This window comes from Pelecanus crispus, chromosome 7 (assembly GCF_030463565.1).
Source record: "Pelecanus crispus isolate bPelCri1 chromosome 7, bPelCri1.pri, whole genome shotgun sequence".
NCBI lineage: Eukaryota > Metazoa > Chordata > Aves > Pelecaniformes > Pelecanidae > Pelecanus > Pelecanus crispus.
The window spans coordinates 31,286,409-31,314,048 of record NC_134649.1 but is presented as its reverse complement, the minus strand read 5'-3'; the positions used below and the strand labels follow the sequence as shown (position 1 = coordinate 31,314,048).

Sequence of the window (27,640 nt, the reverse complement as noted above, 5' to 3'; positions counted from 1 at the left end):
CTGTTGCAGAATCCTCACTTTGGCCTCTGTGCTTTGCTTTCTGTGTGCGGCAGGTCTAAGATGCAGCACATGGACTGTTCCTTTCAGTTCCTGTCAACCACCCTCTCAAGCCTGAAAACTGATTTTATTGCTGCACAAGTACTTCCCTTTTCTGGGATTTTGGTGCTTTTGCTGGAGGTTTCCTCTTGTTCTTATGCAAGCTGGGAGGATCTTGTCCCATCTTTCCACTAGCCTTCCAGGTGTGTCTACTGGCTAGGAGCCTGAGGGATACAAGCTTAAGGTGCACAACCATTTCTACTTGTTGAGTCTGTGTGGAGGTGTGAGTGTGGAGCTCAAGCCTCAGAGGTGCTTGCACACATGTATGATGACATCATCTTTCCAGCTCAGAGGCCAGCAGTTACTCTGTAGGTGATTAGGCCAAATTGACTTTCTTGGCTCAGGCCTTGACACCTCCAAGGACTTCTGGGGCATTGTTAACCAGGAGAAGATGAGGTAAGAACTTAGGAGGTGCCAGTTGTTCTCTTTGCCCCTGTTGTGGCACAGACCTGAGACTTGATACTCACCTGATTGCAGTGGATTCTTGTCTGTTTGGTTGGGGCTGCCCTCCTGGCACTGAGCAGCCCTCCCCAGTGCCATCCATCTGGCTAAGCTCTGTACATGTTACCACAAAATCGCACCTTCCTTTTCTCTGTCAGCAATGGCTTGCTGTGTGGTGTCTTTGTCCTCTGGTTCAGCACAAGCATCACCAGCTCTGACTCATTCTCTTAGTGTCAGCAGATTAGTGTGGTGCATTTACCTGCTCATCTGTCCCACCTTCTGATGCTGTTGAGGTTGTAGAATTTGGTACCCACAGTTGACATGAAAGTGCAGTGTTTCTGAATGTACTCCACCTCATGCTGAACTCAGCACAGTCATTCCATCCTCTTCCTACTGGGGAGGCATTTGGGTGGAGTTACCTGGATGATCATGCAGTCCTTCAGGACTTCCTTAGGGATGTGGCTGGTTTATTTAAGCCTCGTTGTTGGGGAGGAGGCCAAGGTCTGTGACTGAAGAGCAAGTATGCTTTATTACCAGCATTAACAAAAACTTTAAACATAGGATATTTGAGGCAGGAGGTGAAATTGTTCTTACTCAGTCTAGGAGTTGAGTTACAAATTCTTTCCAAGCTGGTCTTTGAGCCAAGCCTCTTCAGTGAGATTGATGTGAAATTTTTTCCTTCCCTCCCGCTATGAAGGACTGCAAGGACTACCATTTTCTGCTGATGAGCCTGTTGATGAGTTTTCTGAGCCCCTTCATTAGTGTGAATTCAAGAAATGTCTTTTCTTAGGTTGATTCCTTATGGTTTGTGACTGTTGAAGTAAGTTCCTTTCTAACAGTCTCTGACTGTTGGATCTGAGAGCTGTGCTGAATGGCAGCATTTGCATTGGAATAGTTTAAAAATAACCTGTATAAGCAGAGACTTTTTTCCTCTTTGTAAATGAGATGAAGAGAAGCCAGAAATTAGCTCACAGAAAGCTGAGCAATGAGGCCTCACAGGCACTGATCTTCCCTAAGCTCTTCTCGAGAAAGCATGTGTCATATTCTCATCTCTCCTATAAAATGCAAAGCTGATATTGGATGACCCTGCTCTCCTAGGCACAAGCTTGGAAGAAAATCTTCTGGGCTGGTACTGATAAAGCAACCTTTTGTTAATGCATGTATTCAGTCAGGTCTTGCTGCTATGGGAACTCTCAGGACTGAAGCCAGTGCTTCTGAACAGAGAAGGAAGATGCCCTTTACTACTGAGGCAGGGTATATTTGCGGCGAGGTGCAGCAGGATTCAGCAGCCCAGCTTCCTCTCACTCATCCTCCCTTCCTACTGGAGAGAAAAGAGTGGTGATGACTGGACCAGGGCTGGACCTTCCTCCAGCCTCCCCTTTGCAGTGATGCTGATAGTGGTGACAAGGACTGGCAGGTCCCCAGGCAGCCTGTGCCCTCTTGCCAATGCACTGCATTTCTCCAGTGAAGAAGGGGAAGCACGGAGAAAAGAGCAGGAAGGGAATTAAATCAGCTTATGTCATCCCTGTTTTGTGCAGTCCTCTCCCGCTCCCCAGCCTGATGGTATCGCAGTAGTGCCGGCTTTTCCAGCATCAGGCCGAACAGGAATCCAAGCTGGAAGAGGCCATTTGAGCCCTGGCTTTGGTTACCCTCACTTGCAGACAGCTGCATGACAGATGTTCACAAAATGTTGCAGAGCACCTGCTCCATATGTTGCTGAACGTGACAGACGTTCCCTATGCACTGTTGTGTGCTAAGGCTTGGCTAAAAAAAAAAAAAAAGAGAAGCTACCACTGTACTGTGTCAGTGTGAGAAAACAGGTGTTGCCTGTGCACTGGGTCTAGATCCCTAGCAAGGAGTTCAAGTACCTCATCCCTCCTTGAAAGCATGCCACACTTTATGCGTAGGTGACAGCAGAAGGGCATTTGCAATTCCTGCTAATCTGGCCTCTAAGAAAAAAGCCTTCTTTAACCCTAGATCTAGGCGCTGGTTTTAACGAGCGGTTTAGGCATTCCAGCCATAGTTAAAAGTGCATAGCTCAGACTCTCTTTCTTCAGAAAGAGCTGAAAAGGCTTGGCTTCTGCTCCTTTCTTAGGAAGAGGAGAAAATTCTTAGTCTCACAGTCTACTGGCGGAAGTGCTGAAGCTTTGCGATTAGTGTGATAGAAGTATGGGATAAATAGTCTTCCTTCAGAAATCTAGGAGACAGAAACATAGGGTATGCCTGAGTACTCATATTACAAGCTTAATTTTATTTTCTGTGTGGTCCTTCCTGTAAGCTCAGTGGAGCTCTATCTTAAAGCAGATTAGGCTCTTTCCTTGAGCACACTTCAGCAGTTGGTGCATTTGTGCCTTGTTGCTGAGGCAGGAAAGGTATTGGTGAAGGAAGTGTGCTTTTGTTCAGCTCATGGCGTAGGGTGGAGCACACCTATTAGTGGCTATTGTCCTCTCCGTGGCCTTGTTTATTGCGGTTCCTCCACCAGCCTCACTGTTGGCATTCTCTTCCTCAGCTGGCATTCTTCAGAAGCTTTTCCTTAGAGTTCTGTTTCGCTTTTGATGCATGCATACAGATTGTATTCTACTGGCTGGCCTCGATCTGAAGAGCCACGCTTGCCTTGATGAGGGCAGCTTGCCTTGATGCGAGCAGCGTGTCCAAAAAGCGCTGTATTTGGTAATAGTTCAAGCGTTGGACAAGATGCAGGGGAAGGCTCAGGATTCAAAGCTGTGCACTCAAGTAGGCTACGAAGGTTTGTAGCTTCCTGGGTACCACACTGGTCAAATGTTTCTGGTTACATCCTAAATGTTGCTGCAGGTTCTTGGAGAGTTGTGTTCTCTGCCCAGGTCCCAGGGGTCATCTCCATCTTCTGCTGACTAGACAGACATGTCTCAGGCCTGTGGGTCAGCTTTTGGGCTGGGAAGCTGACATCAGCACAGTGGGAGATGCTTTTTTTTTCTTAGACTGGGTTTTCTTTGTAGAAGTTGGGACCCCCAATCCAGCATGACTAGAAAACACCATGCTTTTCAGCATGGATGTTAGCTGCTGCTTCTCTTTGCTAACAAATCTAGCTCACAAGTAGCAGTCACCAGGTACCCATTGACCAAATGCTGTAGTCCTCTTGCCTGGTATGCTGGTATTCTGTATTCTTGTGCTTGCTCCTGACTGCTTTGGGGTTGTTAAGGGAAAGTCCAACTTCTGTCAGTGTGACCTTGAGGTTGGTATTTATCCCTTGCCTGTGGCCCAGCTCCAGAATCGTCAGTGGCCATCTGCCTTAGCCTTCAGCGCCACAGGTCCTGGGGGCTGGCCACAGTCCTAGGAGCCGCAGCAAGGCAATGCTGGAAAGATGGATCTGCAAGCTGCTTACAACGAAGGCATGAGTCAATAGCGCTTAATGCAGTCAGCTTTCTTGCTGTGTAATACATCACAATTTTAAATGTTTGTTCTCCTTTTTACTTTGGAAAATAGCTTTGCTAGTGAGTTATGAAGCATTGCCAGTGTTCCTGTACAAGACAACTTATAAAGAGTGGGAACATCAGCATTGTGGTGCAGTCTGCAGTAATTCTCACACCTGTTGCAGTGCAGCTCTCTGCCCCCACCTCTCAAGTGTGTGGTGACCTCCGAGGCTAGTTTCCCTGTCACCATCAAAGAGGACATCCCGACTCTTCCCACTCCCTTGTTCCTGTGCTGGCATCCTCAGGTGGCGGTGCTCTGGTGCTGTGAACTGTCAGGAGCAGGCATCTCCTTGATTCTGGTGGTGGTCTGGTAAGACATCGGTAGTCTTCAGTCAGGGTTCAGCAAAGTTTAAGTGTACTCTGGCTGGGTCTTAAGAGCACAGTACTGTTTGTTTCTGTGGAGGGGCCTATTCCCTGCTGGAGGGTAATGTTGTTATTGGGGGCAAGGTTTAGCCCACTTAATGGTTAGGAAAAGCAGAGTTACCTTGTGTGTCTTCCTAACTTTTGTTTGGAAATATTTTGTGCGTTACTACAAGAAAATACAGCTTATTGCTCTTTATGCCCATCCTGCTAAAAAGTAAGTGTTTGAACAGTGAGGTATGCAGTTCAAATTTGGAGCAGATAAACTGACGGACAGGCGTCTAGAGTGAAATATTGTAGAACAAATTCTCTTCCAGTATGAGTTTTTTACTGGGGAGGATAATGGAATATGGGATGTGGTATGTCCTTCTGTAGCCACTGATAACTCTGCTCCTGAACCTCATCCCCCACCTCTTGTGAGTCTGGCTTGATGGGTGATCTGTCTTACTAACCATAGATCAGTCTGGCGGAAGCGGGGATGCTAAACTGGCCTGGATGTTTTACTGCTGTTTGAGCTATAGTGGTGATGTTGAAGGATACCAAAGGATCCGCTTGGATGAACTGGTCTCCCTCAAGCTGCTGTGTGGATTGTGCACTGTATTTTACAGTATAATTGGAAGGACTCTGAATTTTATAAGGCAGCTACAATAGCTGAACCCATGCCTTTGTTTAACAGAGGAAGGATGAGTAATATTTAGGCCTTCAAATGTTTTCTGCTTTATATTTGTTTGAAACTGCTGGGATTCTTCTGTCTTTATTTGTGGATGGTGTCCATGTTTAGTAATAACCCTTTGAGTTAGTTTGATGAAAAACTCTAATCTATATCTGAGGTATAAACTGTCTGTTTTTCAAGCCCTACAGATAGCTTCCTCTTTAAAAATGTTGTCTCTGAAATGCTACTTGCCACAAAGTATTTTTTTTTTTCTCTCACATTTGCTTGTACATGGGAAAATATTGGCTATATCACTGTTTTCTTTGGAGCACATGGATGAATATGCGGAGCAGTTGTAACTGGGTTTGGACTCTCTCCCCACCTGGTGCCTGGCTCCTTCTCTTGTGTTATGGCCACAGAATTTTTTTTTTTTTGTCTGTCACTCCCTCCCAGGCATATGTGCCTGCACATCTGAAACTTGTTAGGTTGGGTTTTCTTGGGGGTGGTGGGGTACTTGGCAGTGAGCCTGGGGCACTTTCTGGTGGTTGCAGGCTATTTTCTTTGCCACTTTGCCAGGAGCCCTTGGATGACTGCAGTCACATCACAGATATCTCTAGGCCATGCAGTGGAGAAGGCTTGAAGGACTCTGCAGTGGGTGGCTGCTGTCTTCAGAATAATTCAGGTGGCATATGCTTCGTTGTTGCTCACCTTTAGGAAAGAAGGCTGCTGAAAGTAGGCAAAGGGTTCAAATCTCTTGCTCTGATGGCCAAAATCTGCCTGTAGCCCGTAGGTGAGGCGCTCCTAACTGTGAGAACAGGCTGCGTGGGCCTTGGGGGGGTGTGTGTCTGCCTGGGTGTTTGTGATCTCCATCTGAAGTTAGTGAAGGTGTCTGAAGCTAATGAGTCTGCTTAGATAATTCCCGTTCTCTAAAGTATGGATAATAGTACTTCCTTCTGTCACTGGCAAAACTGAGACCCTGAGATATTTTGTGATTGGCTTTCAGTGAAAACTGGGACTGGTACCAGACCTGAGCATCATATGCATGTCTCTTGAGTATGGCAGCTACTATGTCACACAGATGAATCTCTTATTTCTCTTGTCCATGAAGTTTAAACTACAGGAAGGTGTGAAGCTAAACTTGTCTCCTGTATTGTTTGGAATAACTGAAACTCTGCTTTAGTCATTGGCAAAATAAAAGAAACCAAATCCAAGACAAAGCTGCATTAGCAAGGGGAGATTTAAGTCTGTGAAGCACTGGTCTGAAATCTGTGAAGTGCTGATCTGTTGCAGATGGTGGCATCTTGCTTGTTCTCAGATACTAACTACTATTAAGCCAAACTAAAAGCTATATGACGTAAGCAAGCCTCTGCTGCTTAAATTTCTTCTTGTTGATAAAGCAAATAAGAGGGAGGAGAGAAATCCACAGCATGGTTTTGTCTTTGTGATACAACTTAGGCTCTGAGTGAGTTTAGGAGACAGACTTCGAAGGATACCTCGAAGAGATTTTGACATGAGTTGCTACAGAGAGGGACCATCTGTGGTGTTGGTGTTTTTTTTCCCTGCCCCCCATCTTAAAAGCCAGCTAAATATTCACATTGTTCCCCTTACACTGAATGTAGTTGTGTGGTCATGTAACCACAAAAGGAAGTGTTTTCCATCGGATCAGTGAGATGATTCAACTCAAATGTACATATGCTCATACTATCCCAAAATCCAGTGCGAGGGAGCAAGCAGGAATGTGCGGACAGGGAGAGGGAAACGTCCTGTTGCGGGGAGCTTTTGAGTTAGGTTGAGTTAAACATGTTACGAAGTATCACCCCTCCTTTTGAATCTCTTGAGCTGCATCTCTTACATGATTGAATTGGAGGGGAGGGAGAAGAGCCCATCGTCATCCAGAACTTCCCCCAGCCTGGCAGTGTTGTGTAGCTGCAGAGACACCCCGTGGCCAGATAAGGAACAGCCTGAACCGTGTCCCTTGTTCAGGCCTCCATGATCCCTTAGTTCTTAAATATTGCCCTTGGCTGTGGCTGTGCTAAGAAAATGGGAATTTGATGGATTCAGAAACTGTAGTCACCTTATGGTTCTTGTCTGAAGTCTTTGGTGCAACTCATCGTTGTGAGAAAATCCTGTGGTGTTTTCCCCAGCAGCCTCAGGAGCAGCCATGATCTAAGCTGGAAAGGGCAAATCATCTGGAGAGAATTTGGACGGCTTTACTTTTCCATCATCCTGTGGTTGTGCCAGGCACTCTGCAAACATTAAAAGAGCATCTGTCTTCTCCAAAGTACTTTTAATCTCATTTGGATTTGGCAATCTCTCTTACCTACCTCTAGAGATCAGGGACCTGTTTTGCATGTAGGTGCTGTGAAAACATCACAAAATTGTTGTTGTCCTGAAGGGCTTAGAGTAATAAAGGAGAGACTCCGAGTGGAATCCATTCAGTTACAACATATGCACAGCAACAGAATGACTGTCTTATTCCAAGATTCTTTCATGTCATAGCTTGAAGAGAAGCGAGTCACTAAAGGACGAAACAGTGTTAGAGTAGGAGGTGAACAGGAATCATTTAGTTGTTCAGATGTTAAAAATGCAGAGGCAGAAGGAGCGGAATTCAGATTTTGAAATGTTTGTTCTGCCTGTGTCAGTCACTGTTACTGATAGGTAGGTGTGGGCTTGGTTTTAATTGTGCTGTAGCTCGCTGTTTGTGCTCCATTATCACATTGCCTTACTGATAAAATGAACTAAAGGAAGGAAATAGCATTTTCTAAAGATGGGAGGCTCAAAATACTCATCTCCTCCTTTCCCTGTTTCCTGTCAACCCTATTGGAGAAGCTCTAGATGAGACTGCTTCCGAATTAGTGTGTGTTTACCTGTAGGATTAAAGAGGTGCTGAGGAGCAGGCTGGAACAAGTGGGATGTAAACAGAGAACAGAAGAGGAACAGTTATGGATATGTATAAATACCAAAACCTTTTCTGAGCCAACAGGGAGTGAATGAGAGTGGTCCTCTGTTCACAGGAGTCTCCTTTGCTTTTTCAGATCATTGTAAGGGAGCAGATTGCCAGGATTTCCCCCCTGTGGTTGCCTGACTGCTGCTGAGCTACCCCTCCCAGCCCATGTGGCTCTCCCCATGCTCCAAGAGTGCAACTGGTGCCCAACGCAATGTGTGTTTGTCAAACCATGGAAGTGGGCAAGTATGGCAAGAATGCCACTCGATCTGGAGACCGGGGGGTCCTGCTGGAGCCTTTCATTCACCAGGTGGGCGGTCACAGCAGCATGATGCGCTATGACGACCATACTGTCTGCAAGCCCCTCATTACCAGAGAACAACGCTTCTATGAATCTCTGCCTCCGGAAATGAAGGAGTTCACACCTGAGTACAAAGGTGAGGCCTGTTGTCATTCCAGAATGCAGTTACATGCTTCAAGAACCTGCCCTCTCATTTTCCTGGAGCTACTGATATCTTGCTGTCTTTTGGTGTCATTTTATTTGTTGTTCTTAATTCTCTTTTGCAGGCTAGCAATTTGATAGGAACACTTGGAAAGGAGGAAGTCTTTTCTTGTAGGCATGCAGAGTTTAACGTGCTTCTCTTTCTAGGCACAGAATATGCAGTGTGAAAGTTGTAGTCTGAAGCTTAAGGTTATGGATGTGTAACTGAAGTAATTTTGCTACCAAGTTATTGTCAATTACAGCCTTGACCTTGAGCAAATGAAGTTAGAATGATCTGAATACTGAGCATTTGCACATTCTTGTCCTGTAATTTATTGCTTCCTCATCCCATCTCTTTTATGAACCCGTATCAGAAAGCTGCTGAAGCAGGAAGCATTGCTTTCCCAGCGCTGAGGTGAAGCCTTGTCCCCAGCCGCTTTGAAGGAATGGAATTTTCCAGTGGCTGTATTGTTGTAGGAGGTTGGCAGCTCATCTGTATCTTTCAGAAGCCCGGTACACTTTCGGCCATGTGCCTTTGTATTCAGGATGGTGACACTGGCAGGTGGCCTTCTGGGGGACTTAGCGTTCCTATTGCCTCTGCTTCTTTGTCACTGCGTGGCATTGAGAGGACGGTGCTTCACAGACAGCTGGGACCACCATCTGTTCAGGGTCTTGCCATTTGATCTGGCTGTAGCCTGAAGGTCTCGAAGCAGTGTCAGCTTACCTATGTGTGTCTGTATGCAGACTGTGAGTGAAAGATACGGTCTTCAACAGACAGGTCCTCTTGTACCCTCAAGACACTCTGGGGCCATATTGTGCTCTAGTGACCCATCAGAAATCCCAGCTGAAGCCTGTGTAGTCACTAGAATTGATAGGATGTCAGGCTTTCCTTGGGAGGTGTGTTTAAAACTGAAGCTCATCATCCAGATGGAGACCTGTCGTCTTGAAGTCAGATACTTCCTGGTAGCCTAAAGGCATAGGACATGCAGCTCCACCCCAGTGTGGGATTTCATCTGAGTCCCATGCAGTTTCCTGATAGTCCCAGAAATTGTACCTAGTGATCTGGGGGAGAGGAATATTGGGAATGACACTTTGTGTCTGAGCACTCAGATGTTACTGTAAGATTGCCCTTTCACAGAGATACTTGAGGAGCTTGTCCAGGCAGCCAGAGCACTTGGCGTGGTGTTTATGTAGTGACATGCTGGAGTCCTGAACTGCTCTGAAGTTGTGTTGAGCCGCCTGAACCTTGTTAGCATTGCAGATAAGGAAAAAGGGAGGACAGTAACATGATGGCCTGCATCAACTGAATAGTGCAAGGTTTCCTCGTGTTTGTGATGAATCATTTGATTTGGTGCATCTAGCATCTGATACTTACAAGCTAAGGAAAGATTTTTGTCATTGCAAGTTAGGAGGTGGGCCAATAGCCTCATTTTCAGGGCTGGGAGAGTTGCAAAGATAAAGATGTCAGCCCTAACTAGAAATGTCAGCTGTCCTGCTCTGTGGCTGGCTAGCTAGATGTATTCAGAGTCTGTGCTGTGAAAGAGCTCCACCTTCCCTTGGACTCTAGTGCTTTCCAGAAGCCTTCAGAAGGTAAAACTGGACAGGACACAAAGGGTGCTGCTTGCCTGCATCTGGTTGAGGTAGCTTTACTTCCAGGCCCCCCTGTTTTTATTGCTAGGAAGCCCTGGGACCTTGCAGATCCCTTTTCTGTGACACTGGCTGACTTGTGATAAGTGGCAGGTGTCACCTCAGCCGCAGAGCTCTGTACTTCAGAGCTCAGATGCTGGAGAGCTCCTTCAGCAGAGAAAGCACCCTCCTCCTTGGCCAGCGATGTCCTTGTCAACAGCAGGAATGCTTCTGGAGGACATAAATACTTACCCAAATGAACTAGATATATATTTTGCATGCTTTGTCCCCCTCAGCATCTTGGTAGACTGTGCTTGACTTTCTCCAGTTTGACGACATTTGCTGCAAGACTGAATGGAAGGAAATAATCACACCCCTCAGCCCACCAGCTGCGCTTTTGTCCTTAATTTCCTGTGGGTGGCAGAGCTTCCCCTGCTGCTGCTTACTGTTCACTCAGGTAGCAACACAGTGAACTGTTTGGGGGGTTTCTCCTCTTTCTCTGCTAACAACATTTGGGTTCTTGTAGTCTTAAACCTCCTTTCATTGCTTTGCTGCTCTGTGAGCTACATTTTCCTCTCTCCTGTTGAACATTTGGGAGCTAGTGGTTGTGTGTTCCCTCCCCTGGGAAACAGAACTGGCATGTCACTTCTCTCTGGCAGGTGTGGTATCTGTCTGTTTTGAGGGAGACAGCGACGGCTACATTAACCTGGTGGCCTATCCCTATGTGGAGAACGAGGCTCTGGAGCAGGATGATATGCCAGAGAGGGACCAGCCACGACGCAAGCACTCACGTCGGAGCCTTCACAGATCAAGCAGTGGCACTGAGCACAAGGAGGAAAAACCTGGCTTGGCCAGTGACAGCACTGAAAGGTAAAAGCTTTGAGGGCCCAGTGACAACACGGTGAGCAGGAAATCTCTCTTCCCCTTTCAGCTCTGGGGCTCCTTTTGTTGAGAGCATTTTGTACTTCCGTACCGTGGGCAGGCTGTCTCGCACTTGCTAGCCCAGCATGCTGCGGCACTGCAAACTGTGTCAGGAGTTTTGCTGGATTCAGGATGAACTCATCCATGTGAAGTGCTTCTGATGCAGGATAACCCTTGACAGTTTGTTGGATGTGGAACCAAAGCGTGTGTAGCAGATTCAAACACTCTTCAGTCCACCTGGTTATTAACCCAGAGGTTTCTTCCAAGGGTACTTTGAATATGGATCTCTGCCTTCTAACACCAGCTGGAGCTCCCTGAGAAACAAATGCTCCTGCTTACTCTGTCAATTACAGTACAACCTAGCAGAGGTGTTGGACCAGATCCTTGAGCATGGGTCCACAGCCCAGGGTATTAGTGGGGATCTGCTGTTAAGAAGGTTTGTATTTTGTGAAGCGTGCAGCAGGAGAAGGAACAGGAGATAGTTGTGTGCAAGGGGAGGGTATGACAGTTGTAAATATCCAAAGAATACATGGATTCTAACAGGCAAGTTTGTTCTGTCTTTATACCAGCAGCATCCAGGAAACAAAGAGTCCCAGGGTGGACTTGCACATCCATTCAGATGTTCCATTTCAGATGTTGGATGGGAACAGCGGTCTGAGCTCTGAAAAGATCAGCTATAACCCCTGGAGCCTGCGCTGTCATAAGCAGCAGCTGAGCCGCATGCGGTCAGAGTCCAAGGACCGAAAACTCTACAGTATCCTTTGGGAAGCAGAACTGAGCATGTCAGGTTGCTGCTGCTGCTCTGGCCTACATGTTTGTGCCTGAGGCAGCTTATTTCCTTTTGGCTTTCCCATCGTTCACACAGGCAAAGCTGTATTATGTTTTTTTTTTTACTATTCCTTCCTGCTTTCCATACAGTGACACTAATGTCTGACACTGATACTCAGAGAAGCCATATATCTGGCTAGATTCCATGTTTTCTTTCTTTTCTGGTCCTTCTCTTTGTTGGCTTGTGTTTTGAACTGTAGTTTTTCATGTCAGGCTTTGCCTGGCCGCAGATGCAGGTCTGCCTGTTCAGTAATCTGTTGGGAGGGAGCTGCGTTCATCCTTGTCACCTTTCTTGAGTTTCTTCCAGTTCTACTGTATCCTTCTGGAGACCATGACCAGAAATGCACACAAGGCATACAGAAGGTGCAGGTGAACCAGAGATTTCCACTGGTGTTTAATGCTGTTGTCTCTCCTCTCCCTTGTAATTCCTAACACATTCGGTCTAAGTGCTGTTTCATTACCCCAAGATCCCACTCCTGACTGGTAGTAGTTGTCTCAAAACATGCTGCTTTAAGCATTAGAAATCTTTTTCTCCTTATATTGTATGTTAACTAGAGAATTTTGCCTGCCCATTTAATGGCCAAATAAGTCTCACAGGATCTTTGTGGAGTTTTTCACAACTGTTCCTCATGTTAGCAACCTTGAGTAACTTAATATTACAAGCAAATTTGTCATCTAGCTGTTCACTCACTTTTATGGATCACTTGTTGAGTGGCATGGATCTCCACACAAAGACCCTGCTGGTGACTTTGGCTGTAAGGTCAGTCAGGCTAGTTTGTAGGTCCCCAGATCTCTGCAAATCAACGTTGTGGTAGCCCCCCTTCAGTCTCTTGGCACTAAGGCAGTGTGCAATGAGTTACACATCTCTTATTTTCTGTTCAACTTGCAATCTCTTCTCTTGGCATTTCAGTTTGAGAATTCTCTGAACTCGGAGAGTTCTGGCTTGGGAATGCCCCAAGCTCTTCCCCAGTAAACAAAGCAGCAAAATATTAATCTTATTTCTCTTTTTAGGGGGTCTCTTCACACACACCTATCCCACCTCCCCACCCCCCTCCTCTGTAGCTCCTTTTGTATTTTGTCTATAAAACCTGCAGGTAGTCTGACTGGCTTCTTCATATGGTTAAAGATAGATTTGTTATTTTCTGTGCCTTTGCAAATGATTCCTCATGCTTTTGTCTTGAACTTGCCAGCTTGTGGGGTTTTTTTTGTTTCACCTGCTGGAGCTTGATACTGTTTTCCTCACATAGAAACAACCTTACTTTTAATAGCTGTATTCTTCATCATTTTAACTGTGTGGGCTTCCTTTTTCCTATTCTCAAATGTGTGCTTTGGGTCTCCAGCTTTTATTTTTAAATAGCCTGTATCACTTGCAGAGAAGTAATTCTTCTTGGCTGTCCTATTCTTCTTAATCACACTTCCTTATTTTTATGAAGTTCCTCTTTCAAAATCAAACATAGTTGATGATAGATTTTTTGAAATGTTAGACTTCCTTGCAGGTTTAATCTAGCTGTGCTCTGGTTGCCAGTGTAACATGTTGAACCATGCCCTGCAGGGCTACTTGGGGCAAACTTCAGGGTTGTTTTTTCCCCTTTGGGACAAGCTGCTGCACTGATTGTGTCGCGTTTGTTCTCAGCACTGTGCCCTAATGGTGGATTTGCCCATTGTGCGTGCTGGTAATTGAAGGCTCCCATTACTGTTCTGTTTCCTGCCTTTGTAGCTGCTCCGGTTCCCGCCCGCCCCCCCCCCCCCCCCCCCCCCCCCCCCCGTGTCAGGCAGTGTTGCCGTTCTGGGCAGGCCAATAGCAACAAGTACTGTGCTATTACTTGAGCCTTGAGTTTTTAGTCCATGGGGATTGTATTGTTTATCCATATGGTTAAACTGCTAATTTGATTAGACTTTAAGCTCTCCCTTAATGCATCAGCAATTCTTAGGGGCAGATTGTGTCTTTCCTGACACTAGCGTTCTGCTCTTTGGTTCCCCCTGCTGACGTTCCAGTACGCCTGCATGTGATCTCCTTGCTTACTGTTGGCTGTTCCACTTTCCAGGCTGATTTCTTCTACCAAGTGTGAAAGCCTGTGAAAGCCCCACTGTTTGGGTTTTGTACTTTTCTTCACCTCCCCAAACAGTTTGTTCTGTCTGTTCTTTGGGTTCCTATTTGTTTGTTGCCTGACCCTATCTCATGCTGGCCCAAGTCCCTGTCTGTGGTGGCCCCGGGGACTGGTGTCTCTGACAGGTGAGCTGTCCTTGACATGTCTCCCAGAGTTCCTTTTGCTGGAGAACGTGGTGCATCACTTCAAGCTTCCCTGCGTTCTTGATCTGAAGATGGGGACCAGACAGCATGGAGATGATGCATCTGAGGAGAAGGCTGCTCGGCAGATGAAGAAGTGTGAACAGAGCACTTCTGCCACCTTGGGCGTGCGCGTGTGTGGGATGCAGGTAGGGATCCCCAAGGCTGCAGGTACTGCACATTCCCTTTCACAGCCCTGTTAGACCTCCTAGTTAGCGTTTTCTGCTGAGCAATGAGTTAAGAGTCTTCCACTTCAGGTAGGTACATCAGTGTTCATGGTACGTGCTTTTTGTCTTCACTTCTAAGTCCAGAATGAAGGAACCAGCTTCTCCTGAAATGGCCTACTTTATCCAAAGCAGTTTTGTTCACAGACAATTAGGGGATTTTCTAATAAAATTATTTTTGTGGCTTAGTGTTCAGCTAGAATCACGGTGCCTGGGGACGGAGGTGTCCCTCTGTCCCAGCATCAGCTGACATTTGTTTCTGTACTGTATTGGGAGTTAAGAAGTTGCTCTCCTCTTGTGGCTAGGCCCTGCACGCAGGGATTTGCTGCTGGTGCTGTTGTGCAATAGTTGCTCCTTGCCCCACCCACAGAAGGATCCTGTAATCCAGATCTCTGCCCGCAGACTCTGAAGCAATGAGGGCCCCTCATTAATCACATGCCACGCGATAACAGCAGTATGTGCTGGCAGCTCCCACTGCCAGAGGATTGTCCCAGTTGCTGTAAGGCTTGGCTTTTTAAGCCTTGGGGTCTGTTGTGTTGTGCTTCTTGGACACTTGGACTGAAGAGCCACCCTTTGGGTGTCCTGGGAGGGAACCAGTGCTTCGGCACCCTGCCTGTGCCCATGGGATGCACCCATGAGCTGCTTTGGGATTCAGGGAACAGGCAGAGCTGTTTCCTGCTCCCTCTTGGGCATGGTGGGGACAGGACGAATTCCCTCTGCCCTGTCAGTGCAGGACAGCTCAGGGCTCTCTGTGTGTCCTTAACCGAGCTCCCGCTTGATGTGTGTTTCCTTTGGCATTCTAGGTCTATCAGCTGGACACAGGGCATTACTTATGCAGGAATAAATACTATGGACGTGGTCTTTCCATCGAGGGCTTCCGCAATGCTCTCTACCAGTATCTCCACAATGGCATTGAGCTGCGCAAGGACCTCTTTGAGCCTGTCCTCACCAAACTGCGAAGCCTGAAGGCAGTTTTGGAGAGACAGGCCTCCTACCGTTTCTACTCCAGCTCCCTTCTTATCATTTACGATGGGAAGGACAGCAGGGCAGGGATGTTTGTGGAGCGCCGGCCGGAGATGCGCTTGAAACGTGTGGACAGCTCTCTCCCGGAGAGCCTTCAGGATGGCGGCAGCACAGAGCCCGGCTTCTCAGCCCAGCCCAAGGTGGACGTGCGTATGATTGACTTTGCACACAGCACGTTCAAAGGCTTTCGCGATGACCCCACTGTGCATGATGGACCCGACATGGGTTATGTATTCGGGCTGGAAAGCCTCATCAACATCATGGAACAGATGCGTGAGGAAAACCAGTAGCCCCGGGCTACGGCCTCTTATTCTTGTCCTGGTGGCAGGAGCAGACAAGACCACCTACTACCACAGGAAAAAGCAGACAACTTTGGTTTTAAACAATTGTATTGCTCCATTGTTTTTAAATGTACTTGGATAGAAGAGCTGAGGGGAGGCAGGATGGAAGAGCTCCTCATGCCGCCCATACGGTTCTGACCGCACTAGCTCTGCCTTCTGGAGGAGGCTCTGTAGATGCCTGCTTAGGTGTTGGGTGTCCCGGTTCTGCCCATGTCGCGTGTGAGTTCTGGAGGGAGGACCTGGACGTAGGGAAGAGAAAGCAGGAGAGCACGGGGCTCTTGGGGAGCTGGAGCTGTGGCCTGAGGAGCCTCCTGCCTCAGGAGCCCCTGGGAGAGCTTTCCCTTTGAAACTCTCCTGTGTTATTTGGAAAGGGCATTCGACTAACAGTTGGCAGCGTCTGTGGGGGCTGATGGTGAGCAGCACAGGTGCTGGTCTGCATTCGGCATCGCTAGCTCTGCCCTGGGTTTCGCTGATGGGGCTTTGCTTTTGATGCTGCCTTTTTCTGCTGTTCGGGCACTGTGAATGACCAACCCAAACACGGAAATAAAATGACCAAATGCAACCCCTGGCAGAGCTGTGGCCAGGAGGGAATGCCGCACGCCTGGAGTTGTGCCTCAAGCCTGGGGCCTGCTCGCTTCCCGGCAGGGTGGCACGGGGCTCTCTGAGAGTAACTCTGCCTTGAACCACTGACCAAGCAAGAACTCAGCTCGTGGGCTAGCAATAGTATCTGTAGCAGTTAATGCGACCCCAGCAGCGCAGCGGGGCGTTTCGGACCATTTCAACCCTTCCCGTCGTGCAACAGGTCCACAGGTTGTACGCGAGTATCTCCCTCCTGCCGTTGGGCCCCAGGGGCTGCAGCGAGAGGCTGCCCTCTTCCCCCGGCGGGGCCCTCTGCCCTGCAGCCCCTGCTCTTCTGGCAGGTCTGTGCATGGGGATGGTGGAAGGGGAGGCCAAGGGTTAGGGCTAACTCCTGTTCTCCCTGGGTGTCTCCAGGGGGGCAGGTGAGGGGGGACCGGGCTGCGTGGCAAGTTGCCATGGCCTGACTGTTTAGCTTTGCTTCACAGAATCAGTCTTTCCCAAAATAAATGATCTCTTTGTGGATGAAACAGCCGGCTGGGACACACGCTGCTGCCTGGGCTCCCTCCCGGAGCTGGTGCTTTACCCGTGGCTTCCCTTGATGAGGGCATTAATGTTTGATACTGTGGCCTGGTGGTACCAAACCGCACCCCCCTTTGCATCACCCCCTCTGTGTTTCTGTGCTGGGACTCCCGGTTGCTCCTTCCCTGGCGTCACTGACTTGTTCCATGGTGTTACCGTTACCCCGACTGGCTGAGTTGGTTTGGTTTTGTTTTGGTTTTGTTTTTTCCACTTCAGGAAAGCTTGTTTGGGGAATACTCGCATGTAGCATGTGTGCCAACTCTGTGTGTGCACGGTCTGCTTGGAAAGTGTTGGCGCTCGGCTGGCGGCCAGCCGAAGCTGCCGCAGCGGGCACAGGTCTGTGGCAGTGGGTGTGGAAGGGGGCAGGGGAAGCGCTGGCTTTTGTCCTAAATCGTACCTCTGCCTGTCTCCCAGCTACTCAAAAGCTTGCCCAAGGCGCTGCTCCCTTCCAGCTCTCTGGACGAGGACCTTCATTCACGCCGCTCTCCCTTGCGCTGGGCTGCTGCTTCATCGCTTCTGCCCGTCGGTGCCCCGCCGGGATTTTCAGGGAACAGGTCTGCAGGAGGGAGGGAGGGAGGGAGGCGTGCTCGAGCGGCTGGAGCAGCGGGTGCCCCGTTACCCTCACAGCCCGTTTTGTGCATGTCCTGGTCCCCGGCGGGCTGCGCGGGGGGGGCGCAGGGCCGCCCCTCCTGGGGGGGGGGCAGCTCCGCGTCCCCCAGCGCCGCCTCCCGCCCTTCCCCTTCCCGCGGGCAGGGGCGAGGGGCCGGTGCCCCGTGGGAGCCGCCTCTTGGGACCACGGCGGTGGGACTCCGCAGCTTGTACATAGCCTTGACCCCCGTTTGTTTTTACATGAATAATCACCCTGTTTGTGCTTCACAGAGAACCAAAAACCATTAAAGGATCTGTTTTTGTCCGTGGTGTGCCGCGCCTGCCTGTCACCGCCGTCTGAGCCCGGGGCTGGGGGGGGGGGGGGGGGGGGCAGAGCCGGGCCGGGGGCCTCGGGCAGGACCCGCGCGCCGGTGGCTTAAACTTCTTCGCTGTCCCGTGTCGGGCTCAGCCCCGCCCCTTCCCTCTTCTCATCGGGGGGGAGCACCGGCCCCGGGCTGGGGGCGGCGGGCTGCAGCCCCCGCCTGCGCCCCGAGCCGCCGCCGTGCTGCGGCCACGATCGCACCTCGCAGCTCCCGGGCGGGAGGCGAGCGGGACCGCGGTGGGTGCCCGCTGCGCTGTTGCTCCCCGCTTGCCTTTCCCCGGCGGGCGGTAGGACCCGGGGCGGGCGGGCGGCGGGACGCGGGGCGGGCGGGGGGCGGGGCGGGCGGTGTTGACGCGGAAGGCGCGCGCGGCGCTGACGTGTCGGTGCGGGCGCGGGGCGGCGGGGGGGATGCGGGCGCTGATCCTGGTGGGTGGCTTCGGGACGCGGCTGCGGCCGCTGACCCTGAGCCGGCCGAAGCCGCTGGTGGAGTTCTGCAACAAGGCGGTGCTGCTGCACCAGCTGGAGGCCCTGCGGCAGGTGGGGGCGGCGGGGGGCGCGGGGGGCGCGGGGGCCGCCCCGCCGCCGGCTGACCCGCGCTCCCGCAGGCGGGCGTCAGCCACGTGGTGCTGGCGGTGAGCTACATGTCGGAGGCGCTGGAGGCCGCCATGCGGGAGCAGGAGCAGCGGGTAAGGGCCCCCCCGCCTCCCCCCGCCTCCCCCCGCCTCCTCCCGCCCCGCACCCGCCGCTCACCCTGTGCCCGCAGCTCGGCATCCGCATCTCCCTGTCCCACGAGAAGGAGCCGCTGGGCACAGGTAGGGTGCGGGCCGCGGGCGGGGGCAGAGGCGCCGGGGCTGGGGCGGGCGCAGGCGGGAGGGAGGAGGCCCGGGGACGACTGGGTGGGTGCAGGGTGGGCTGCGGGGCGACAGCGGGTAGAGCCGGGGGCGCTGAGGGGGACACCGAGGGTGGGAGGGTGGGGGTGGGTAGGGCTGGGGGCGGCGGGAGGAGGACACCGTGGGCAGCAGGGTGGGTATGGAGGGGCAGGGCTGGGAGGACCGGGGACACCGGGCGGCGTAAGTCGGGGTGGGCACGGGCAGGACGAGAGGGACCAGGGGCATCAAGACAGGCACAGGAAGGACCAGGGGCGGCAGGGCTGGTGAGGATCCAGGGGGGACTGGGGGCTCGGGAGGGCCAGTGGGGAGCAGGGACGCTGGGGCGGGCACAGGTGGGGCCAGGAGGACCCGGGCACTGGGCTCACCCCATCCCTGCGGCGACACTCACGGCCGGGCAGCGGGGCCGCTGGCGCTGGCGCGGGACCTGCTGGCCGAGGGCGGGGAGCCCTTCTTTGTCCTCAACAGCGACGTGATCTGCGAGTTCCCCTTCGCGGCGCTGGCCCATTTCCACCGGCAGCACGGCGGCGAGGGCTCGCTGGTGGTGACCCGTGTGGAGGAGCCGGCCAAGTACGGTGTGGTGGTGAGTGAGGCTGACACGGGCCGCATCTGCCGCTTCGTGGAGAAGCCGCGCGTCTTCGTGTCCAACAAGATCAACGCTGGGCTCTACATCTTCAGCCCCGGCATCCTGCAACGCATCCAGGTAGGGGCCGGGTCACCGGGCCAGGCCGGGCTGGGGGGGCCGGGTCCCCCGCTCAGCTCTGCACCCTGTCCTTGCAGCTGCGCCCCACCTCCATCGAGAAGGAGATCTTCCCGGCCATGGCACAGGAGGGGCAGCTCTACGCCATGGAGCTGCAGGGTAAGGCCCTGTGCGCGGTGTGGGCAGCATGGGGGGGGCCTTGCCTGCACTGCCGCCCCCACGCCAGGGGATGTCACCGTGGCTCTGTCCCCACAGGCTTCTGGATGGACATTGGGCAGCCGAAAGACTTCCTCACAGGCATGTGCATGTACCTGCAGGCGCTGCGGGCTCAGCACCCCGAGAAGCTGCACTCAGGGCCCGGTGTCGTAGGGAATGTGCTGGTGGTAAGTGCCAGCCCCCAGCACACTGGCCCTGGGCACGCGTCACAGGCTCTCCACGTCCTCCCACTGCCATCCTCGCTGCCATCCTCAAGCTGTGCTCTCCTGTCCCCATGCTGGCCAAGTGGCACGGGCCATGCTGAGAGCTCTGGCTGCCCTCCCGGCCTTGGTGCAACCCCTCTTCCTTCCAGGACCCCAGTGCCAAGATTGGGGCAAACTGTGTCATCGGCCCCAATGTGACGATCGGGGCCGGCGTGGTGGTGGAGGATGGGGTGCGCATCAAACGCTGCACCGTGCTGAAGGGGGCCCGCATCCGTTCCCACTCGTGGCTGGAGTCCTGCATCGTGGGCTGGAGCTGCTCCGTGGGGCAGTGGGTGAGGATGTGGGTGCCCCTGCGGGGGATCGGCACTCAGCTCTTGCCCTCCTGACTCCTCTGGCTGCAGCCAAGGGATGGAGGGATGTGCCAGTGCCTGCGAGCAGGAGCGCGGCACCAAGCTTGGAGCTGGGGCAGGCGTGACGGGGCCTCTCTGGGGCAGGTGCGCATGGAGAATGTGACAGTGCTGGGTGAGGACGTCATTGTCAACGATGAGCTCTACCTCAACGGGGCCAATGTGCTGCCACACAAGTCCATTGCCGAGTCCGTGCCAGAGCCACGCATCATCATGTAGCAGCCCCTGGTGGGCTCTGCACTCCTGGCTCTGCTTGGATTAAATATTTATACTTCCATCTACTGCTGAGTGTCACCTGAGCATGGCCCGAGCGCTGGGTCGCTTGCCAGGTCTGGCCTGGCTTCCCCTCCCCATGTCGCAGGGCACCACATAAGGAAGAATAATTTAATGCTGCATTTCATGAAGTCAGCCCCCAGCCAGGGGCAAATTAACAGCCTGAATGCCCAGACGCACATCCCCAGGGCTGCCGCAGAGCCGAGGCCTTGGGCACCCCTCCCTGAGAACGGCCTGCGGGGCAGAGGGACTGCCACGGCCCAGGTGCTGGGCGAGGAGGATGCTGGCCCCAGAGCCTGGCATTGGGCCTCCCCGCCACCGGCCTCTCCCTCCCTGCAGCCCCCTGCCCCATGCTGTGGCCCGGTGCTGGGTCCTGGCCCTGCAGGCAAAGGCCCCGCGGCCCTGAGCAGGGTGAGCGATTGGGGAGAAGCCAGCGTGCGGTGGGGGGGCCGCCCCGCTCAGCTGGGGGAGCCCGTGGTGCGGGGCTGGGCGCTATGAGCTGGCTGGCTTGGTGAAGTCGTCCACCCCCGTGATGGTGGCCTTGCAGAAGAAGCAGTCCTTGTTGTTCATCAGGTGCTGGTTGATGCAGGCTCTGGGACAGAGGAGGAAAGAGCATGAGCTTGCCCCGCATGGCACGGGGGGGGCGAGGGGCTGGCAGTCACCGTGGGGGTGGGTGTGTGTGTGCACACGCGAGCTACTCACTTGCATGATTTGTGGGAGCAGGGTCTGAAGATGGCTGAGATGGGATGTGCGTAGCAGATGGGGCACAGGTCTTCCTCGCTGGTGGGCTGTGGGGGGGCACCAGGCAGTTAGTGGTAGCAGCAAAAACTCCAGGTCCCAGGGCAGTTGTGCTGGGAGCCGGGGGTGCTGCCAAGCATGGGAACTGGGCGGGGGGGGACTCACCAGCGTGGTGGCAGCCGCTTGCTTGGATTCCTCGCTCAGGTGGCTCAGCATCGTGTCCACCTTCGCCAGCTCCTCGGCACTGATGTACTCTGTGTCTGTGGGGACAAACCGGGTATGTGTGGAGTGAATGTGACCCTCGGGCTGCCCCAAGGCTGCTGGGTGATGCACAGGGGAGCTGCAGCTGCCCTCAGGGACCAGCCAGGACAGGGAGCCTGGTGCTGGGGAGAGGGATCCCCATGCTGGGGACAGCCAGCTGGACAGTGGGTGCTGCGAGGGGACAAAACTGCTGCCAAAAGCGGGCACTGGACCCAGCCCCATCCTCAGTGCCACTGCTGGAGGACAGTGGGGGAGCCATGGATCCCTGTCCCCAGGACTAAGGGGGCTGGGACGTGTTGTAGGGGACACAGATGCCAGCAGCCCAGTCCCCCCATTCCAGCTGTGGCTGGGTGGTGAGCACAGCACAGCTCCCAGCGCAATGCTGACACTTACAGGTGTGCAGGGAGAAATGGCGCTTGTCCGTGGCTGGGGCAGCAGCTGCCAGGGCTGAGGGCTCAGCATGGCCCAGGAGGTACTGGATAGAGCGCAGCTGGAAGCAGGGGTCCGCCAGCAGCACTGCTGTCGCACGCTCAGCCCTGCAAAGGAACACAGTAAAGCCTCTGCCTCAGGTACACCCCACCCTGCGGGCACAAGGCTGCCCAGCTGCATCCCCAGCCAGTGCCCCCCCTGCCCCCAACTCCCGGCAGCATCGAGCCGGGGAAATATGCTCCGATGCAGCCTAAGGGCAACAGCCCTCTGCCTCCTCCTTTGCCCCCCCCCCCCCCCCCCCCCCAGAGGCTCCGGGGATCGATAGGGTGCATTAGCGCTTGCTGAGGCTGCAGACCTCTCGCACTGGTCCCCGGCTGGGCCTGGGGCGCTGCAGGGCGGGTGAAGCAGCCAGCAACCCCCTCACTTCACAGCACCACGAGGGTAAAAGGAGACCACGCAGCAGCCTCATGCCCATGGCTGTAGACAACCCCCCCCCCCCCCCCCGCCCTGCACCAAGGGGCCCAGGTGCCCCCAGGACAAGCGGGTGCCCCCACAAGGCAAGAAGGAGCAGTCGTGGCTCTCCCTGGCTTCAAGCATCAGCAGGGACAGCCAGGACAGATGAAGGGCACCTTAATGAGCATCAGGCATCAGCGCCATGGCCTGTTCACGGCGCTCGGCAAGGAGCGGCGCTGGCTCCGTGGCCGGCCCCTGGGCAAGCAGAGCCGCCTGGCGCAGGCTGAGCCTGGGCTGGGGCGCAGGGGGTTAACAGCCCCTGGATGCGCGGCCGCTGCAGCCGCCAAATTAGCTTTTTGCTGCCCTAATGGAACCCAATTCCCCAGCCCGGCTTTCCGCTTCCCACTAACACGCCCGCGCGCTGGGTAATGCCATTCCTGCACGTCCTTCACCCTGCGGCCAGCCCTCCCCGCCGGCAGCCTGCGGCACCCCCTCTGCCTGCTCACCCCATGGTCGGGGGTGCTGGGGGGTCCCTGCCAGCTCATGCAGGGGATGGTGAAGATGAGAGCAGTGGGAAGGACCGCGACTGGATGCTAAGCGGTGCTGCGGGCGGGAGGGATGACTGCCTTCCCCATTCCCAGCCTGGGTGCAGGATCGGACTCGCGGGGGCTTCCCAGAGGTGATGACTGGGAGGGTTTATTCCAGCATCCTCCCAGAGGCCGGGCAGTCGCGGAGCAGCCAGCGCAGCCACCTTACAGATTACAGCCGGTCGAGGTTGCTGTTCTCCAGCGGGAGGGATGGCAGCTGCGCACCGGTAAGGGCGGAGGGGTCGGCAAAGTGGCCCTGAGCACCCCGGGTACAAGTGACCACGCAAGGCTGGTGCCGGCTGCGCATCGCCCTGCCCACTCGCAGGACGGCAAGGGAGGGCCATGGCCACGGCCACCACGGCGGCCACCACTCCCCGCGCTGGGACCAATGGGATCCTGCCCGGCCCACCCGTCGCGTACCGCCGGCTCGTAAATAGGGGCAGGAGCTGGACGGCGCTCCCGCAGCGAGCCCAGCTCCCCGGGAGATGCTGGCTGGGAGGGAGCCGGACGCTGGACGGCGGTCACCGGGGGCTGGAGCGTGGGGATGCGCCACGGCAGCACTGAGCCGGGAGAAACTTCGTGCTCCAGGGATGCGCGGCTCTGGGAGGCAGCGAGGCGCTCACCGAGCCTGAAACGGAGCCCCGAAACGCTGGAGAGCCTCGGCCCCCTGATGCCGGACGCTAGCCCCCACATGCGCCCCTGCACCCGGGTGCCAGGCAGCCCACGGCCGGCCGGAGCACAGGTACGTGGCAGAGCTGGGCAGGGCGATGCTGTCCTTTAACTCTTTTCAAGCCCCACGGCTGGAATCACGATCCTCGTTTACGAGGTGCAAAGGGGCATCTGTGGATGCTTGGTAGAGCCCCCCCCGCCAAGACAGCACAAGGGGAGACGGGGGAGCACCGCACCACGTTTTGTCTCGCGTCTCATCGAGCCTGGCTGTCCCGCCGGGCTGCACAGAGGCTCCTGCCCGGCACTATGTCCCTGTGGGTGCCCGCAGACCCGCTCTGGCCGGGGGGTGGCGAAGCTGCTGCTGCTGCTCCAGCTGTGCGCCCACGGCCGCGCTCCCCGCACCTCCCCGCTGCCCCACAGCTGCCCCACCGCCTGCATCTGCACCTCCGACTTGCTGAGCTGCAGCCGGCAGACGCTGCAGCGCGTGCCCCAGGCGCTGCCACCCACCGCCACCACGCTGGACCTCAGCCACAATGCCCTCACCCAGCTCCATGACTGCTGGCTGGCCGCCCTTCCGCACCTTGAGGCCCTCCACATCAGCCACAACCAGATTAAGGACCTTTCTCCGCAGGCTTTCCACAATGCCTCCTACCTGCGGCACCTCGACCTGTCCTCCAACCACCTGCACGCCGTCAAGACACACTACTTTGATGCACTGGTGAGCTTGGAGGAGCTTCTGCTCTACAACAACCGCATTACACGAGTGGATGAAAATGCCTTTGCCAAATTGAGCAGCCTGCGGAAAGTCTACCTGAGCTGGAACAACCTGACCACCTTCCCCTTCCGCTCAGTGCAAGGGCTGGGCAACTACAGCCTCCGCACACTGGACCTCTCCTCCAATAGCCTGAGCAGCATCCCCGTGGAGGAGCTGGCAGCTTTGCCTGAAAACATCAGGAATGGCTTGTACCTGCACAACAACCCCGTCAGGTGCAGCTGCCCGCTCTACCTCATGCTCCAGCGCTGGAAGCAGCGAGGTTTCAGCTCCGTGAAGGATTTCTTTGAGGAACATACCTGCAAGGTGTCCGACAATGTGCCCCGGTCCCTGATCAAGTTCCTCAAATACAGTCACATGTTTGAGAACTGCTCAGCGGGCCCCGAAGATGTGCACCCTGTGCCCTTGCCTGTGATAGTGGGCCAGACCCTCCTGCTTGCCTGCAACACCAGCCTGCCAGCTGTGGCCACCACCTACATGTGGATCTCCCCTCACCACGAGCCCATCAAACACCCAGGGAACAGCAACCGCTCTTTGGAGGTCTACCGCAACGGCAGCCTGAAGATTGCAGTGGCCAAGCCCTGGCACTCGGGGGTCTATGTGGGCTTGGCCATCAACAGCCCCCACAATTTCAGCAGGCTGTGCGAAGTCAACGTGACGGTCCACTACCCCAAGCCGGATGGGGAGACCTTCAGCACTGGCCTCACAACCCTGCTGGGGTGCATTGTGAGCCTGCTGCTCGTGCTCATTTACTTGTACCTCACGCCCTGCCGCTGCCTGAGCTGCTGCAAAAAGCCGGCTCCTCTCAGCCCTCCGCAGGAGTGCAGTGCCCAGTCCTCCATCCTCAGCGCCACTCCCCCCGCCACCGATGGGCCAAACCGCAAAGTCAGCGCCAACAAGCACGTTGTCTTCCTTGAGCCCGTCAGGGAGACGCAGAATGGCAAAATCCGCCTGGCCCTCAGCGAGGACTTCCCCGACACCAAGCACCCCAAGGTCCTGCAGCTCAAGTCGGACTCTGAGTCCATCAGCTCCGTCTTTTCGGACACCCCCATCGTGTCGTAGCAGGGCAGGAGAGAGGGATCTGGGAGGAGAGCTGGGGCTTCCTGAGAGCTGTTCTCCATCGCTACTAGGAGCAGGATTATTGGGCACCCTGAATTCCCAGCTTGACTGTGACCCACGAGGGTGATCAGCCTCACCCGCAACTGCTTCAGCGAGGAGCCCCTGGTGGGTTTTGGGCCAGGGGCACGTTGGCACCCAGCAAGAGCTCCTTATGCAAGCCACTGGTAAGAGCCTCATTAGCACAAGGGTAACACTGAAGAACCCAGCATGCCTGAGAAACCCCCCATTTCATTCGGGCAGCCAAACTCCCCAGTGGTGACACCGGGGCTGGCAGTCTGCCACGTTCCTGGGCCAACTCGGCGCCACTGCCATGGACCACCCAGGCCAAGGTATAGCTGCGATGAGTGGGGCACTAGCCTTGTTCAGGCCAGGGCTCCCGGGGATGGCGGTGCCACCATCCTCTCCCAGCCCATGATGGTCCCCATCAGCATGCCATGGCCAGCAGCGGGGGGGGGGGGGGCGTGACCCCATCACAAGGCGGGGTACGTGCCTCCCCACCCCTGAATGTGGCCACGCAGGAGGGATGGAGCTCAGCACCTGACCACCCGTGCAGCCAAGCAAACGTTACAAGCTTTTGCCTCCCAAGAAGCTGTAAATAATCAAGGTGGGATTAGGTGATGTGATACAGTTCCCTGGCCCGCATTGCTCAGAGCTCCCCATGTCGCCAAGGACGATGAGGTCTCAGATGCACCACCCTCCTTCGCTGCTTCTCCTTGAGGCGGACAAACGCACTGCTAAAGCACAGCTATTTAGGCAGTAATCTAATAAGCCTATCGATAAATGTGAGTAATCCTCTCCTCTCTTGGGTCGTAATTCTCTAGTTACATTGGAATAAAAATGCCTATTTTTTTAAGCTCACACTGGGCTGAGAGTCTCCTTGCCCTTGCAGGGCAGTGGCGTGGAGCTGCCCCGCATCCCATGGGCGCAGAGGCAGAAGTCTGGGGGGGTCTAAGGGAGCCCCAAATTCCTGCTGGTCCAGCACACAGAGCCAGGCGATTTGCACCGGGCTCACAGCCTCTGTTCTCATCAAACGGCACTAGGTTGGCCTCGGCAAGGGGGTTAAATGTGCCGAGACTGAGCTGGTGGGCTGGGGATGGTACGAGAGGAGTGTCCAGTGGCTTGTCCCCAGGAGGGCAGGTCCCCAGTGATGCCTGGGAGCTGGGGACGAAGCAGTGCCAACTGACACAAGGGCACATCCAGACCTCAATAGGGATGAGCAGGGGAGAGGCACCTTGGAGAGACCTGCTCAGGGTCAGACTGGCCCTGTCTTTGGCTGAGTCCCGGCACTCTCTGCAGATGGAGCCCTCACCTCACCGGGTACCTGCACGTTTCTCCAGGGCCCAGCCTTGCATTGTCCCCAGTGGAGGGAGTGGCTCTGCCCCCCCCCCGTAATGCTTGTGTGATCCCGCAGAGGGATAAAGATGTCCCCCCATCTGCTGGCCACCACTGCCTGCTCCACAGCCAGAGCAGGAGCATGTGGCTGTCACCTACATCACGGGGCCACCCTGCAGGCAGGAGCGCAGCTCAGATACAACCCAAAACCAGGGACCAGGACTCTTTGCAAACCTCCCCCCCAGCCCACAGCCCCCCACGGCTGTGCACCCCTGCCCCAAGAGCTGCTGGCAGTCCTGCAGCTGGTGGGAGGGGAAGGTCCCTGGGGCATCAGGACACCTCTAGCGCCTGTCCTTCAACTTTCTCAGCCGGAAACAAGCAACTTTTTTCCCAGCAAAAAGTCAACTGTGCCCAAAGCGCTTGTCAGAACCCCCCCATCCATCCAAGGAGGGGAGAGTGTTGGGGAGAGCAGCTATCCTGAGGCAACAGCAGCCACCCGGTGCCCCTCCTGACACTGACCTTGTGTACAGCTTCATGCGATATGTGCCCTGCTGCCGTGCGCCCCCACAGCCGCTGCTTGGCAGCTGGGGAAGGTGACAGGATGCGGAGCGACAGGCCCCGCTGGCCTGTGCCCTCGCTCCTCGCATGCCTGCCACTGTGGGCCCTGTTGCCTTGCATTAGCGCAGTGCTCCTGACGAGCCCAGGATGCTGAGCTGGCCATGCCGGGGTGCTGCTGGGGTGTGGTGAGGTGCTTTGGTGTTGGATGGATAGGTCAGTGGCATCTTGCCCCTTG

The 27,640-nt window shown here is 54.6% G+C and overlaps 4 protein-coding genes across 11 annotated transcripts in view; 3 read left to right on the top strand and 1 right to left on the bottom strand.

Annotated features, from left to right (window-relative positions):
• The window catches only part of IP6K1 (inositol hexakisphosphate kinase 1), a 39,269-nt gene extending 21,833 nt beyond the window's left edge, over window positions 1-17,436 (top strand). For 4 of the 7 annotated variants that reach the window (XM_075714704.1, XM_075714701.1, XM_075714702.1 and 1 more), the window contains 5 exons: window positions 8,034-8,379; window positions 10,709-10,919; window positions 11,540-11,724; window positions 14,059-14,234; window positions 15,113-16,556. In XM_075714704.1, coding sequence (XP_075570819.1) covers window positions 8,157-8,379; window positions 10,709-10,919; window positions 11,540-11,724; window positions 14,059-14,234; window positions 15,113-15,622 — 1,305 coding nt within the window. In that variant the 5' untranslated portion in view covers window positions 8,034-8,156 and the 3' untranslated portion in view covers window positions 15,623-16,556. Of the gene's footprint in view, window positions 1-4,275; window positions 4,297-8,033; window positions 8,380-10,708; window positions 10,920-11,539; window positions 11,725-14,058; window positions 14,235-15,112; window positions 16,557-17,047 lie in introns of those variants that run through there. The other 3 variants (XR_012831221.1, XM_075714705.1, XM_075714706.1) reach the window with 3 other exon arrangements.
• Window positions 17,437-18,209: 773 nt separating this feature from the next.
• Window positions 18,210-20,433, top strand: GMPPB (GDP-mannose pyrophosphorylase B). Its single transcript, XM_075713621.1, has 8 exons — window positions 18,210-18,338; window positions 18,407-18,487; window positions 18,565-18,613; window positions 19,090-19,391; window positions 19,469-19,547; window positions 19,644-19,771; window positions 19,957-20,139; window positions 20,302-20,433. Exons 1-8 carry the CDS (start codon window positions 18,210-18,212, stop codon window positions 20,431-20,433), a joined length of 1,083 nt encoding a protein of 360 aa, XP_075569736.1.
• Window positions 20,434-20,979: 546 nt separating this feature from the next.
• RNF123 (ring finger protein 123) overlaps window positions 20,980-27,640 on the bottom strand; it is a 48,612-nt gene continuing 41,951 nt past the window's right edge. Inside the window, exons 35-40 of one of the 2 annotated variants that reach the window (XM_075713618.1) lie at window positions 26,803-26,824; window positions 24,514-24,518; window positions 21,880-22,015; window positions 21,391-21,485; window positions 21,190-21,275; window positions 20,980-21,079 (exon numbers count right to left, since the gene is read on the bottom strand). In XM_075713618.1, the coding sequence (XP_075569733.1) occupies window positions 20,980-21,079; window positions 21,190-21,275; window positions 21,391-21,485; window positions 21,880-22,015; window positions 24,514-24,518; window positions 26,803-26,824 (444 nt within the window). Of the gene's footprint in view, window positions 21,080-21,189; window positions 21,276-21,390; window positions 21,486-21,879; window positions 22,023-24,513; window positions 24,519-26,802; window positions 26,825-27,640 lie in introns of both variants that reach the window. The other variant, XM_075713617.1, reaches the window with a different exon arrangement.
• AMIGO3 (adhesion molecule with Ig like domain 3) lies at window positions 23,931-25,458 on the top strand. Its single transcript, XM_075713620.1, is given in 2 exon segments — window positions 23,931-23,966; window positions 23,968-25,458. Coding segments are annotated over 2 exon segments (1,527 nt in total).

Excerpts from the sequence above, each read along its gene's own strand:
- GMPPB (XM_075713621.1), top strand. The coding sequence starts at position 18,210 with ATGCGGGCGCTGATCCTGGTGGGTGGCTTCGGGACGCGGCTGCGGCCG. Across the intron at positions 18,339-18,406 it reads AGCTGGAGGCCCTGCGGCAG|GCGGGCGTCAGCCACGTGGT; the intron begins GTGGGGGCGGCG and ends GCGCTCCCGCAG. Across the intron at positions 20,140-20,301 it reads GCTGCTCCGTGGGGCAGTGG|GTGCGCATGGAGAATGTGAC; the intron begins GTGAGGATGTGG and ends TCTCTGGGGCAG.